Genomic DNA, 13,964 nt, shown 5'->3' with positions numbered 1-13,964 from the left:
GACAAACACTCCCAGGGTTCTACGAGTACACATAAATACCCAAGAAAGTGGATGGGGTAACAGCGCCACGGTAGCTCAATTGGTAGAGCATCGCACGCGAAATGCGAAGGTTGTGGGTTCGGTTCGCACCTGCGGCAAGTTGTTTTTTCATCCGCTTTAATTTCCATTAATTTATCGTTTCTTCATTCCATTTATTAAGCAAAAGTAATTTACCCTATGTTGTCCTTGGTGTCAGTGTTTGTTGGCTTCTCATGATATGACTATATATATATACCCAGTTGAAAATGACAACAGAGGTTGTGTTCAGTACTACAGAAATTTCTGTTGTACAACAGGATTTTTGTGTAGTAACTACAGATTCCTGATGGAGCGACAGACTTTTCTGATGTACAACAGACATTTGTTGTTGCTACTACAGAAGTACAGTCTGTCGTATGTCTGTTGTTACAACAGAGAGCTGAAGCTCTACAACAGATATTTGTAGTACTACAGAAATTTCTGTTGTACAACAGGATTTTTCTGTAGTAACTACAGATTCCTGATGGAGCGACAGACTTTTCTGATGTACAACAGACATTTGTTGTTGCTACTACAGAAGTACAGTCTGTCGTATGTCTGTTGTTACAACAGAAAGCTGAAGCTCTACAACAGATTTTTGTAGTACTACAGAAAAAATTGTCATCACTACAGGCACCCTGTTGTCCCAACAGAAATGTTCCTGAAGTAACCCGAAAAACTTCTGTAGTGCTACAGAGAGCTGTTGAAATACTACAGAAACCTATTGTGGCAACAGGCCCCCAATTGTCACAACAGAAGTGTTCCTGAAGTAATGCGACCAACTTCTGTTGTACTACAGAAAAATGTTGTTGTACGACAGAAGCCTATCATTGCAACAGGCCCCCAGTTGTCATAACAGAAGTGTTCCTGAAGTAATGGACAAACTTCTGCTGTACTACAGAGAACTGTTCCACAACGGAAACCTATCGCCGCAACATGTACCCAATGATGACAACAGAAGTGCACTGAAATTGTGTGATGCGACAAGCTTCTGTAGTGCCTTGTTGAAAAAGACAAAAGGAATTCCTGTCGCAACTACAGAAATTCTGTTGTACGACAGAAATTGTTGACATTTCTTAATTGGGAGACATTTCTGACATTACGACAGAAATTCTGATTTCGCAACAGAAGCATTCTGTCGCGACAACAAGAGCTCCGAAGTCGGAACAACAGCTTTATATCCTGACAGCGACTCCGACGTTACGACACCAATTCTGACGTCGCAGCAGAAACATTCGGTGGCGACGGCCAAGAGTTCCGAAGTCGCAACAGAAGCGCTTTCCGTCGCGGTCCTTTAAAATTGTATGTTTTCGCATCGGTGGTGTACACTGTACTTTTCTCTTGCGCGGTATTCAATCGCGCTTCTATGAAGCCGGCAATGCTGATGGCACCGACACCGGTAATAAAGTCGACGTGGCGAATAGTTATAATTGTGCCGTGACGACGCGGCACCAGCAACGCCCTACCGGCCTCCTCAAAATCGGCCGCTGATCAAAATGATACCATCTGCGGGAATTGCTGCGTATCCGTTTTTTTTTTGTAAGATGTGGCACACAGGCCTGTGGACTTACATGTGCTGTTACACTGACACATTAGTTAATTTCCCAGTAATATTTCACAAGCTTTATGCGAAGCAGAAAAGAAGATTTGGGTTGTTCCACAAAGTTGCGTGAAAAGCTGTCTCGCTCGGGTCTCATTAATCTGGTACAGTGCTGCCGTGAGAAGCCAGTATGCTGTCAGAAAGAACTCTCATCCACGAATGTTTATGTAGCTATTTTGCATTGAACACACGAATTATATGCGCGCTCAAAAGTGTAAAGAACGAGAGACTACTGTCGAAACTAGCAGTAATAACCCTAAAAGTCAACGTTGCCTATTTCTGAATTCCTTATTTAATATGGATATCGGACATCAAAATCGATGTTCTAGCACTGCACGATGTACCTGTCGATGGTGCGAACACTCTTGCTCTTCTAGAAATGCGGCACTTGACGCCGTGGAGTGATAGCGGATCTTGGCTCTCAAAATGCAAATGTAAACATCAGCGCATCAGCACGTCGTACTATTCACATGGCCAAAACGTACACTCGAAAAGCATGTCAGCGGTGGTGCAGTGGTAAGATGCCGGGCTGGGAATCGTGAGGTCGCATGTTCGAATCCTAGCCGAAAACTTTTTTTATAAATTTTTTTTATACTTTTATGTTCTTCTTTTTTGTACTAACAAATTTACATAACCTTACGGACGTCTCTGTCAATTTTTAATTAAATATTGATCAAGAACTACAGAACTTTCTACTACAGGACGTCACAGTACAGACAACAGAACTACAGGCTACAGAACTACAGGCTACAGAACTACAGGCAACAGAACTACAGAAACAACGTCCCAAAATACGACAGACTGTTAAAATTTCCTGTTGTGTTTTTCAACTGGGTATATATATATATATAGATATATGTATACATTGCATTGGTTACAAGCATCACATAACGAACCTATCTATCGAAGCAGATACATTGCTATGTGTACATGGAAATCATAGTGAAGTCATCATGCGCGCGCAACCAGCTGGAATTCTTATGACTCAGAGGGACCCAAACCTCCCTGCAGTCGTGCGGAAAACTACACATGCCACACAAAAATACCAACATTTTGGTATACACTGCTTGTGCGTGCTTGTTAACCTAAATATGTGCACATGTGTGGGACATGCATAGTTTCCCAGACAAACGTAAGCGTGCAGAGCGGCCTGCGATTTAAGAGTAATGCCGACCTAAATCACACTTTCAAGAAAAACCTCAAGAACAAATAATATTGTGGAAATGGGGCTAGGGCTTTTAGGAGAAAGACCAATACACTAAGAATATGTTGTAAACATAGGAAGAAATCCTTTACTTCAAAAGAAGCACAGGAAATGAGCACGTATCAGAGGGCCACCGTTTCTTGGAAGCAATCGTTCTGTCAGAACTCCAATTGCGGTTTGCGTGCGACAAACTGTGCGAATATGATTTTTGCAGAAACTCTAATTGGTGATTGTACTGTCTCCAAGGAGAGACGTAAGCAGTGCCTAGTTGAAGAAACATGAACGCATGATTCATAGCCTGCCTCGCATGATTCACACTGAGCAACGACCTAAACAAAGGGCATGTGTTTATTCGAGTTGCTCCGAATGTCGCCCTAAGAAGTGCATTCATATGGATGAAAATTGGGCTAAATGATAATATGTGCGCTAACTAGTGATTGTCATGCAAGCCGTAAGATTTGATAGCTCATCCCCGGTCTTCAGGATGGTATTGATGTTGTATAGCAGCTGAGTTCGGGTGAAGTTTCCGACAATCTTGTCTGGCGGGCAGATGGAGGCGCTGCTATCAAAGTTCACGTCATATATCGCAATGGAAAACTGGGCTTCCGTGAGGTTGTCCTTTGCGTAGCAGAACTGCATTGGGCAGAACACAAACAGAAAGGTGCGCAAATCATTCATTTTTACTCAGTGTAACAGTACTAAACCATCCATTTTGTAGCGACGCGTTCTCATTACACAAAAAATGAATGCGCAATTCATTCACACCTGCTTCGTGGCCTTTATTTGTCCGTTCTCACACATCCTTGCGTGAAACGTAAACTTTGTGCAATTATTGTGCCCTAGACTAAATTTAGTAGCGCTAGAAGTAATATATTTTCTTTATTTCTTGCATAGATACGCAAGAAAAGGGACTGAGCCAGTAACATTACACAAGCTCAAGAAAAATCGCACGTACGGTATAGCTTGGCAGTTTCTGTAATTGTATGTGTTAATGTAGGGAGTCAAAGGCATTTTTGTGTCCAAAAATAAACCCGAGGTAACTTTTTGTTTTGCATGTTTTCAATAATTGTATCGTTATATTTAATGCCCCTTTAGGAGATTAATTTTTTGGAAACCATATATATGTTTGGTAACCATATCGTGCTTACTAAGAACTGATGACAACTTTTCATGAATGACACGTTCAAAACTCTTAGACAATACGAGCACAGCGTCCTATGAGCGTGTGAGAAAGTAGACCAGTGAGAAAGTCTGCAAGTAGACCATTGCAATTTGCACCTTACAATATTTGATCTTTCCAGGCATAAATATTCGCAATCTTCCTAAACCTATTTCCCTTACCGCAGAGAGGGAAAATGGCAACATGTTTCAATGTCAGAACGAATCATGGCGAAAATTTAGATTATGTCTCACTGGTCGTTCGTAAATATCGAACTAGCAATGCTGAGAGACAGATTAGAACTATATCAAATAAAATGATGTGCTCTTGACGACAGAGTGTAACTTTCATTCTAAATAACTCCTGCTACGAGTGGCCTCAATCGTCAGGCACCGCTTCAAAGATAAGGTGACTAGTGCAGCATACTTGTTTAAAAACATCTTTAAACAAGCAAAGAATCATTTATGCTGATGATAATATGCCTTTCCATCAAGATATCTCCCACCGCTTCCCAAAAGGGGTTACTGTGTCAGCGTTTTCTACAATAATATGGCGTTTCTGCAAACGAGCCATTTACAGTGCTGCTGCGCAGCGGCGATGAAATTGTAAGCTAACGTTTGGCACTCCGAGGCAGGACGTGCTGCAGCATAAGCAGGCACCTAGCCAAACTCTGAAGCAGCAGTTCAGTAGAACACTATGCTGATCATGGCGTGGCATCGGTAACAACCGTAGAGCAGACAGAAGTGACGCACATGATTGTCTGCGTGACCATGTTTTCGGAGAATAAGAGAGATGGCAGAATGAGTTCGCAATCTCTGTAGTCACGTGTGGCACAATACAGGGCGAGCAAGTTGCCCACCGCTTGATTGAAATGCTCTGTGAGGCCATTTACCTGAGGATGGTATGCTCTGCAGTTTTGAAAAATAAAGTGGCACTCGGCAAAATGAGCTTCGACAAACTCTAACAAAAAGCAGCGCCCTCCGTCGCGGAGGAGTTCTAGAGGCAAGCTTGATGGTGAGAGAGAGAGCGAAGCGGAAAGGAAGCGACGTTTAGTTGTGCACACATTTGTCTACATTTTTCTGTGCAGTTTGCGCATTTGTTTGTGATTCAGAGCGTCAACAGTCTTCCGGTGATTTCTGCTGATATTGAACAATGGAAGGAAATATCACATCGCAATGGCCGCAATCCTCACGGATGCTATTACGCAGAGGAACAGCTTGACGCTGCGCGAGGACGGTAGAAAACTGGCACGGCTATTGCTTCAAAGCAGTCGTAAGCATGCTCGACTGATAATCGTGGCACAACTATTTCTATCAAGCCCAAGCTAGTTAAAAGACATAGAAAAATGTGATGCAAACATAAGAGTGCACTGTAAAATCCCACTAACAATTGCTGTCGCTGGCTGAGTCTATTTCGTTTCTTGTAAAATTTGACCAAGGCTGGCAAAGAATTTTCTTTGCATTTGAAATACGACCAAATAACAGGTACACATAACTGCGCAGTATTTATGCCTATATAGCACAGATACGGGTGCTATTAGAATTGTGGCTGCTAGAACACGTCTCACGAAGACTCTCGATGGCAACGCGTTAGCACGGAATCGACATCGTGACACAACGTAATGTCACCATCAAAACAAGTTATGTATCTGACATTTATTGCAATGGAACGACTCTTTCGCGCTTCCGATTGATGAATGGATGCTATCAGTGTCCCCTTTGAAATGGGGTGGTGGGTGGTGCCACCAAGCTCTTGTTCTCATTCTACCTAATGTCTCATGTATCATGTTAACAAATAAAAACACGCACACAAAGAATTCCCAGCAACAAATTTCTTAACCAGTACTGGGAAATTTCTTTTTGTACGCTTGAGTTCTCTGTCGTATGTCTACTTTTCTGCAATCAAACACTCAATCACCTCTTACTAATATCTTTTGCGGACCTATTTACTTTCCCCCTGTAATTCCTGAACCCAATGGGTTCAAGGTGCCCAGAGCGCCTAAATCGACAGCTGTGCAGATATATTCATATTCTAATAGGATATGTTCCATTATTTCCCGAGTTTTACCACCGCAAGCACATTCTCCTTCATTCGTGCACCTCTTTTTTATAAATACGCGTTCTAAGGCATACTGGTCTCGCTTCAAAAAGCCAGGAGCTTCCCTTTGAGGCATCATAAATTGTTTCTTTCCTGATTTCGTTTTTACTCTTAGATGGTTACTCATAGGAGGTGTCGTTTCCAATGCTGCCACCCATGCCAATGTTTGAGCGTCTGGGACTTTGCGTTTGACGCTCTTTGTTGCCATGTTGCTTACCATACCAGTCACGTACTTGCTGGTATGCTCCCCCGATTTTATTTACTCCACTGTGACTCAATGTTTTCTTCTGTGAAAATAGCTGCGGGCGAAAGCTAATAAAGATGTCATGCTGCAAGCAGGGCCCGGAGTTGCGCTTCTTTCTGACCACGTTCCACTGTCTAGCGGCACTTCGATAAAAAGAGGTGTGGCACGCCGGTGCCCGCTAGCGCTGACAGCTTCCCCTAACTTGACGCAACCTCAGTGGCATATGCTGAGTAACCAAAACCAGCGGCAGGTTCATTAAAGAGCGGCCCATACACAGTGCATTCATGGCACAGCTCACCAAAGCGTTGGCGTGAAAGTAGTTCATTGAAAAGGAACCTATACACGGTGTGTTTTGGCACAGTCCCCCATGCATTCGGATAACTGCCCAGCAGGATATCCCTTGCTTCTGGGACTCGATTCCGCTCAGCATCGGACAAACTTATGGAATATTTTCGTAGCCAACACCCAGCTGCTCAAGTTGCCGTCGAAGGTTTTAATTGAAAAGCGTCATACACCTACTGACACATACCCAGTGACACAAATTTGCCTCAGAGGCTTATCGAAGCTGACCAGCTGAGATCGAGAAGCACATACCCAGTAGCCCCAGTCGATGTCAAAGAAGTTCGTTGAAGGTTGGTTAAGTATGTGATAACTTCTGCATACGTATGTACATGTTATCACATACTCAGTGACCTAAGTTCTCCGATGGTTGGTTTTGAAGCCTGTTCCCTCAGCACAGCAGCCCGTTGCCCCACCCATCCGATCACTGAGTATACCCAGTGACCCAGGTGGCCGGCAAAACGGTTATCTAAAAACACATATATGTAGGTACATAGATACAAACCTAGATAAATCTACAGATAAATACGATGCGTCCAGAAAATGTGTGAAGTACCCTTAGAATGCCAAAGCTTAAAATTGTGCAGCCAGAAAGAACCACGAAAATAAATATTCTGTGATATTTGTTCAGACAATGTATTCTTTGCAGGAACACGATCATAAGACAATGTGAAACGTTTTCTCGGGGCGTAAGAGAGACACGTTATTCCACCCGCAGACAAATTATGGAGAAAGCATGGACCACAATGATATTCAACGTAAGCGAATAGCTCGAACTAACGAACGAACGAAGGCGCGCGTGAGAGACCGTCCGCCCCCTACATACCACCCATCCCAAGCTACTAGGCCTCCCGAGAGCACGCAAGCTTCCCGTGGGCGCCTTCCCTCGCCTTCACGGGGTTCCTTCGTGGCCGTCCAGGAGAGCGAACACATCCAATTCTAGCCCTCTTTGCTGCGTAAGCGTCAAGGCCTTGAGCGTTCGACGAAATTCTCGCCTGCTCCTTCATTGAATTCTTCGTGGTCGAGAATCCGCTGCTCGTTATCGTCCACTGCATCACCCACAATGGCCTGGCTACCCCTGGGAGGCCAGTGAAAGGCAAGACGAATGAGCGAGCGAGGGGAACATGCAAGTAAGATCCTTCCGTACAGCTCCCTCCCCTTCTTGCTCGCTACTCGCTTGCTCGAGAGCGTGCGCCCATTTCCTCGCCTTTCCGCGACGTATGAGCGCACTAACGAGCGAGAAAGATGCTCACCCCTCCAGGCATCTTGCCTTACGCGAGAGCTCACACTCTCTCTCCCTTCCCCCTGTGCAGTGCGGTTGAGGTGTTCTCTGTTGAGAGACAGTTACCGCGCTGCATTTATCCCCACCTTTCATCCCCCAACCAAGAATTTCGGTCTCTCTGTCGTGCAAAATTTACTCGACAAAACTGTGGCGCTAGTGTTTTCAGGAGCAGCTATTGCGATGGTTTAGCCACCATGAGAGAGATGGACAATAGACGCATTACGTTAAACTTCATTTATTGGTACAGAACAGCGATGCGTTTATAAGAAGTAACCATTTAAAACAAATATTGCATATTGAATGCAAACAATTGCATTGGGAATGGATGTGCACTGCTGCGAGTACTACCGACTTCTTTTGTTTTAGAAAATTACGATGGCTGGGATAACTAACAAGAAATAATTTCTGAATACCTTCTCAAAGCAAAAACGTAAAAAAGGCAAATTTGTGCACTACATATTGTTGCCATATTTAAAGATGTATGGTCTCACCTGTAGTTCTCTCGCGCGAAGTAGCTCTTAGAGACGCAGGATGCATTTATGTTGAAAAGCGGATGAATGAGAGCGTGACAGGTTGAACCACCTTCACTTGTGGCAGATTGTTAGGAAGGTATGTGGCATATTATAATATGTACTCCTGTTTCATTGTGATGGCCGATAGCGAATATTTGAGAATTTTGCAACTGTGGGAAAACAACTGCCTGCCTTATTTTTGCCCTTGCCACAGCCAGCAAGGATTAGCAGTTTTGACCAGGCTATACATGCTGGACAAGCAGCAACTCTTAGAACACCCAACCCTTTGACACTCACCAATACGGACGTGAGCGCGAGCAGATAATAAGGCGCTGTTTCTTTTCGCATGACACATTGGCTTGTACTAGAGCAGGTTGTGAAGGCGCAGTGTATAACTCAGTGGACATTGCCACTGTTGATAACTATGCGATGCCTTCACAAACTGTCTGATAGCGTCCACGCGAAGAGCCTTCATGTTAAGTCGTTCCTTCATTTCCTTCCTTCTTTCTTCCTTATTTTCTTTTATTCTTACCTCCTTTTCAAACAATGAAAGCGTAGTACGCGATTAAAGAAATTCCGTACGTTGTGGCATTGCGTAGGACGAGCCGACGATGTTTTGGCATTTAAACCGATAGCCACTAAACGCGGTAACTGCGTATTTTAATTGTTTTATTTCATTTTCCTAAGGCGCATAATGATATTACTCAATAGCGCGATGAGGGCTCGGCAACAAAACACAAAAAACGCTTCAAGACGCGTCACTCACCTTCTTGAGGTACGTCGCTCGATTGTCAAACATTTGGGCATGTTTCTCTCTGGCACCTTTGCCGTATGTCCTCATCGTGATATCGTCGTTATCTAAAGCCAAGTTTTTCGTGTAGTTTGTATTCGTCTGATTGCAGATCTGCTCAAAGAAAGAGAACAAATTGCACTTGCTACGCGTAATAGCAGGGTCATTAAGGGCAGCGAAACTATTTCCGAGATTTCAGAAGGTCCAACAAGTTACGCACAGCGATATGACGAAGGTTAAATATGACAAATCTGGAGTCGGGACACTCGCCGTCTGCACAAGATCAATGTCGCTGCCATATACAATTTGAAATCCCGCTTCAGTTTTTTTGGCCAATCGAATGCGAGACAAAAAAAAAGAAAAAGGATGTCACCAATGGCGCAGCGCCAACGAATGCTTAGGATATTTTTTATTGAAGGACATCATAATGAGCATCGTACAAGATTTGAAGGCTGACGCTGTGAAGGATTCTTCCTTGAAATAGGTAAGTAGTTATTTTCTCCCGTCATTAAAGCAATTCAGGTGAACAATCACTGGAAGCTTAAATACGAGGCGCCCAATGCGACCCACACAACTATACGTAAGTTTGTGAGAGGTAATAAACTTATTGCTGATGCCCACTGGCTTTAGCATGGCATTTGTGCCCTTATAGAACAACGCTGCTGTAACCTAGAGCGCGTTTCATGCTTGAAGCTAAACATTTCGACAGAGCTACCTGTCTGGTTGAGAAAATTTATTGGGACTTTTAGAGTGACTCCAACCAAATAAGTGCATTTTATTATCCCGTCCTTTCGGTGTCCATTCAGCTCCTTCTTTAGGGGGTATACTTCAGGGGTAGCAGTGTGCACCTTTTAAAAGTTCCTTCGTAAAAATGAAACGACAGCGCGGAAAGTGGGGTAACACTTAACCAGGAATCTTTTTTAACAGACGTGAATTGGCGAAAGGATGCGATGTCTGCGGCGGTGCTGATGGGCTCGGATGACCGATGTTGGGGGCGCTTGACCCTCGGGAATGCCGTTGAAGTGGGGCGTGGGAGGGAGGAGCGCAGACATTTTGGTGGTAGTGACCTATAGCAGCGATCTACGTGGCTGGGTACCCTTTCCCTGTTTTTGTCGTGTCGCCAAGGCAATGGATATACAAAAAAGGTAGGTTGCCCTTCACGCGGTTTATATTACGCGCCAATTTGTCTACTTACCATTACTCCATTAGCAGCCTTTTTGTCGAGTTCATCTCTGTTTGAAAGATTTGGGTTTCTTGGAAAGCAACTTTATGGTCTGCATCTTCAGGATGTTCGGCGACAGCGCTACTTATTGGGTTGAATGTTCTGACTTCATTCCCAAGTTGCCTGCTTCTTTCTATGAAATGTTTGGTTTCCCAGATATGTGTGACGGGACCGTCAGCAGGGCTGATTTTACAGACGACGCCTTGCACTTTTTCTTTAGGTGGACGGTTTTTGTTTTTAAGTAGAAGGATGTTCAACGTTTCGATAGATTCGTGTGCGATATTGGGGACTTTTTTTTTTCAGTATGCGTCTGAGAGCTTTGTTAGCGCCTTTGACGTATCGTATGGACACTCGTTTTTGGGGTAGTGGGGAAGTGTACAGTTGATGGTCCTGTAGTCTGTTTCTTGTAATTGTTGTCAGGTGGTTTTTCGTAAGAAGTCCTTTGTGTATCCATTCCTTTTAAAGTCGTTCAGAGCCATTCTTCTTTCTTTTTTTTTATCTGATTCCAATGAGCACTACGTCTCAGCTCCTTGGATAAAGAATTTCACAACAAATGCCTTGTGGTGTGGCGCATAATTAGGTTCGAAGTGAAACGGCACGTGTAGTTTGCTTAGCAGTAAACTTAAAATTTAGGAATCCCGTCTATTGTCTTAACTTGTACATGCAGGAATTGGAGCAATCCATTCTTTTCGCCCCAATACGTGAACAGTACATCCGGGTTGACGGAATTCATGCGGCTCTGCAGGTTTTCGACTTGCCCCGTCTTTGCGATGCAGAAAAAAAATTCCGGAGCGTCAAGTGCTTTCAGCATCAATTCAATTCCGTTCAAGATTATTTGCATCTATACATGTACAGATGACAGGAGTAGAGACAAAAAGCCAAATGAATTCGGCTTGCCGGGCTCTGTACCCCCTACAGAAATGGCACTGTGCACAATAAAGAGAACACAAACATACAGTAATGGATAAACAAGAAAAAAAGTGAACATTAGTGAACATTGAATAACTGAAATGCATATGGGGAAAAAAAATCAACAATAGAATGCTGCAAGAAGTTAAATTACAGAAAGAGAATAGTATAAGATGATACAAATAATACAGCCTTCAAATTCACATCTATAAATAATAGGTTATTCCATAGCACAGGAAATTGGTTAAGTATTCATGGCGTCAGTGTATACCAGAGCAAAAACGAAGAAAAAAATCCACAATGAGCGCATAAAAAGGAGAGATAGGTGTATTTTTAGTTTCGAATGAGTTTAGCAAAGTTGGCAGTGCGTGGCGTAACATTTGTTGACCATAGTTAATGTGCACTTTAGGAACGTACCATGTTTCTCCGTGACGTGTGTCGTAAACGTTAGAATTTATTGCCAATAGAGGCAAATGCTCGAAAAATTGCGTGTTCTGTTTCTTCGGAGTAGTGAAATGCTTGAGTAAAATACTGCGATATATGGAGGTGGCCGGTTGTAAATTAAGAGTGCAGAAAAGAGACTGCGTGGGAGCGTCAAATAAAGAATTGGCGATAGCGTGCAATGCTTTCTTCTGCGATAGAAGAAGTTTTGTGATGTTAGACATCGTGGTGTTTGGTCAGACTAAATGACAGTAATTCAGATGGGACAGGAAGAGATAATTATAAAGCAGTTTTTTGACGCTCAAGGGAAGAAAAAATCAAAGTTTCGTTAGTATTCCCACGACACGAGCGATTTTGTTAGCTACTGAGTCTGTAGAAAGGTTCCAAAGTAAGTTTTCCTGAAATACGACCTCGAGGCATTTAATGGATGCCACAAACTTGATAATCGAAGAACCCATTTGAAATTCTCGTCAATGTGGAGATTTTTGTTTTAGGTTGAAAAAGTACAGCCTTTGTCTTGTTTTTACTTATAGATAGTGAATCCAATGAATTCCATCGATTAAGTTCACCTAAAGCAGCGTTTGCAAGAGCTAGCAGGTCCCCTGCACAACCAGATGTAAAGAACAGATTATAGTGTTATCAGCGTATATGATGAATCAACAAGCGTAAAGATTAAATAACAAAGGTCCAAGAATGCTTCCTTGAGGAACATCAAAATGAATGGGTAAGTTATCGGAAATACAGTTATTTATTGAAATCCTCTGACACCTGAACTGCTGATAGCTTTTGATTAAGCCAAGTAATGGGCCCCTGAAATGGTACATTTCAAGTTTTGTTAGCAGAGTGGTGTGGGTAATTGTGTCAAAGGCCTTTGAAAAAAATATGAAAACGCCATGTGTCACTAAATTTTGCTCAAATGCTTGTAGTATTAGTTCCTTTGTATTAGTAGAGCTAGCTCTGTCGAGCGACCCTTTCGGAAAGCGAACTGACAGTCAGTAATAATATTGCATTTTTCGCAGAAATCGGTCACTCTAAGTGTTAATAATTTCTCTAGGCATTTTGAAAATAGAGGCAAAATGGATATTGGTCCGTAGTTAGGTTGTTTTTATCACCGGCCATCCATCTGTCATGCCAGCAAATGAGCACCACCGCAGACATCGCATACTTTCGCCCCTTCACGTCTGTCCAGAAAAGATTCCCGGTCAAATGTTTCCCCACATTCCGCGCTCTCCCTTCATTTTTACGAAGGCCCTCTTAAAAGGTGCACACCGCCACCCCCGGAGAATGCGATTGGGCGCCGAAACGTCGGGCTGATACAATTCACTAATTTTGTGGGAGTCACTCTAGAAGTCCTAGCGGTTCATGCTGTATCTCACGGAGGGCTGAACACGTGTACTTGAGCGTGTCTCTATGTTGTGTGATGCCCATTTTTAAGTTTTCATGAGGCGTCTGGCACAGCAATCAACCACCTCAGCACGGCGTCTCACTTACCGTGGCTGGAATTCCAGCTTGATCTTCGTCACTGACGACGCAGTCTTTGAATAGGTCGTACTCGCCGATGTCAACGTTTTTATAGTCGTCAATTTTTGGACGGTACCAGCGGCCCTTCATGGTGAACGACACGCCAATGGGAACCTGAATCTTCTGCTGCGTCCGAAGACACTGCGCGAGCAGACATGCTTCGTGCTGCAGGAAAAAAAGGAGTGCGGCATATTACGGCGACAATTCTACACGTCGGTGTTATATAGAATTGTTTAATATATGTCTAGGTCAAGTTTTAAGGGTACGAAATACGTATAGACGGGTGCTATTTTCATTATGTAGGGATCAGGTTGGCGAGCATACACGATGTCACAATACTTAGCAAAGTCAACAACATAACTAGTGTGGTTAGTGCGTATAAAAAAGGAGAGAATAGGGACAAGTTTCAGGGAAAGGGTAAAAGATTGTTTCGGGAAACACCCACATTTATGAGGACATGGTAAGCTATTCCCTTAACAAAAATTATGTACTACCTAAATGACTTTCACAGTGCCCTTTATATATCTTCGTATGCATGCTTTCTGTATCAATCTATGTTTATATCTAATTACTTTCCTGCCTTCCGT

General features: G+C 43.2%; 1 protein-coding gene across 5 annotated transcripts in view; it reads right to left on the bottom strand.

The window, feature by feature from the left end:
- Window positions 1-13,964, bottom strand: part of LOC135921779 (uncharacterized) — a 186,836-nt gene that overhangs the window by 77,626 nt on the left and 95,246 nt on the right. For 2 of the 5 annotated variants that reach the window (XM_070523485.1, XM_070523486.1), the window contains 3 exons: window positions 13,348-13,542; window positions 9,261-9,398; window positions 3,188-3,494 (listed from right to left, as the gene is read on the bottom strand). The exons of the other annotated variants lie outside the window; for them this stretch is intronic. In XM_070523485.1, coding sequence (XP_070379586.1) covers window positions 3,288-3,494; window positions 9,261-9,398; window positions 13,348-13,542 — 540 coding nt within the window. In that variant the 3' untranslated portion in view covers window positions 3,188-3,287. Of the gene's footprint in view, window positions 1-3,187; window positions 3,495-9,260; window positions 9,399-13,347; window positions 13,543-13,964 lie in introns of those variants that run through there. 5 annotated transcript variants of the gene reach the window in all.

Source organism: Dermacentor albipictus, chromosome 8, assembly GCF_038994185.2.
Source record: "Dermacentor albipictus isolate Rhodes 1998 colony chromosome 8, USDA_Dalb.pri_finalv2, whole genome shotgun sequence".
Lineage (NCBI taxonomy): Eukaryota > Metazoa > Arthropoda > Arachnida > Ixodida > Ixodidae > Dermacentor > Dermacentor albipictus.
The sequence above is the reverse complement of the archived record's forward strand: the minus strand, read 5'-3'. Positions and strand labels throughout refer to the sequence as shown.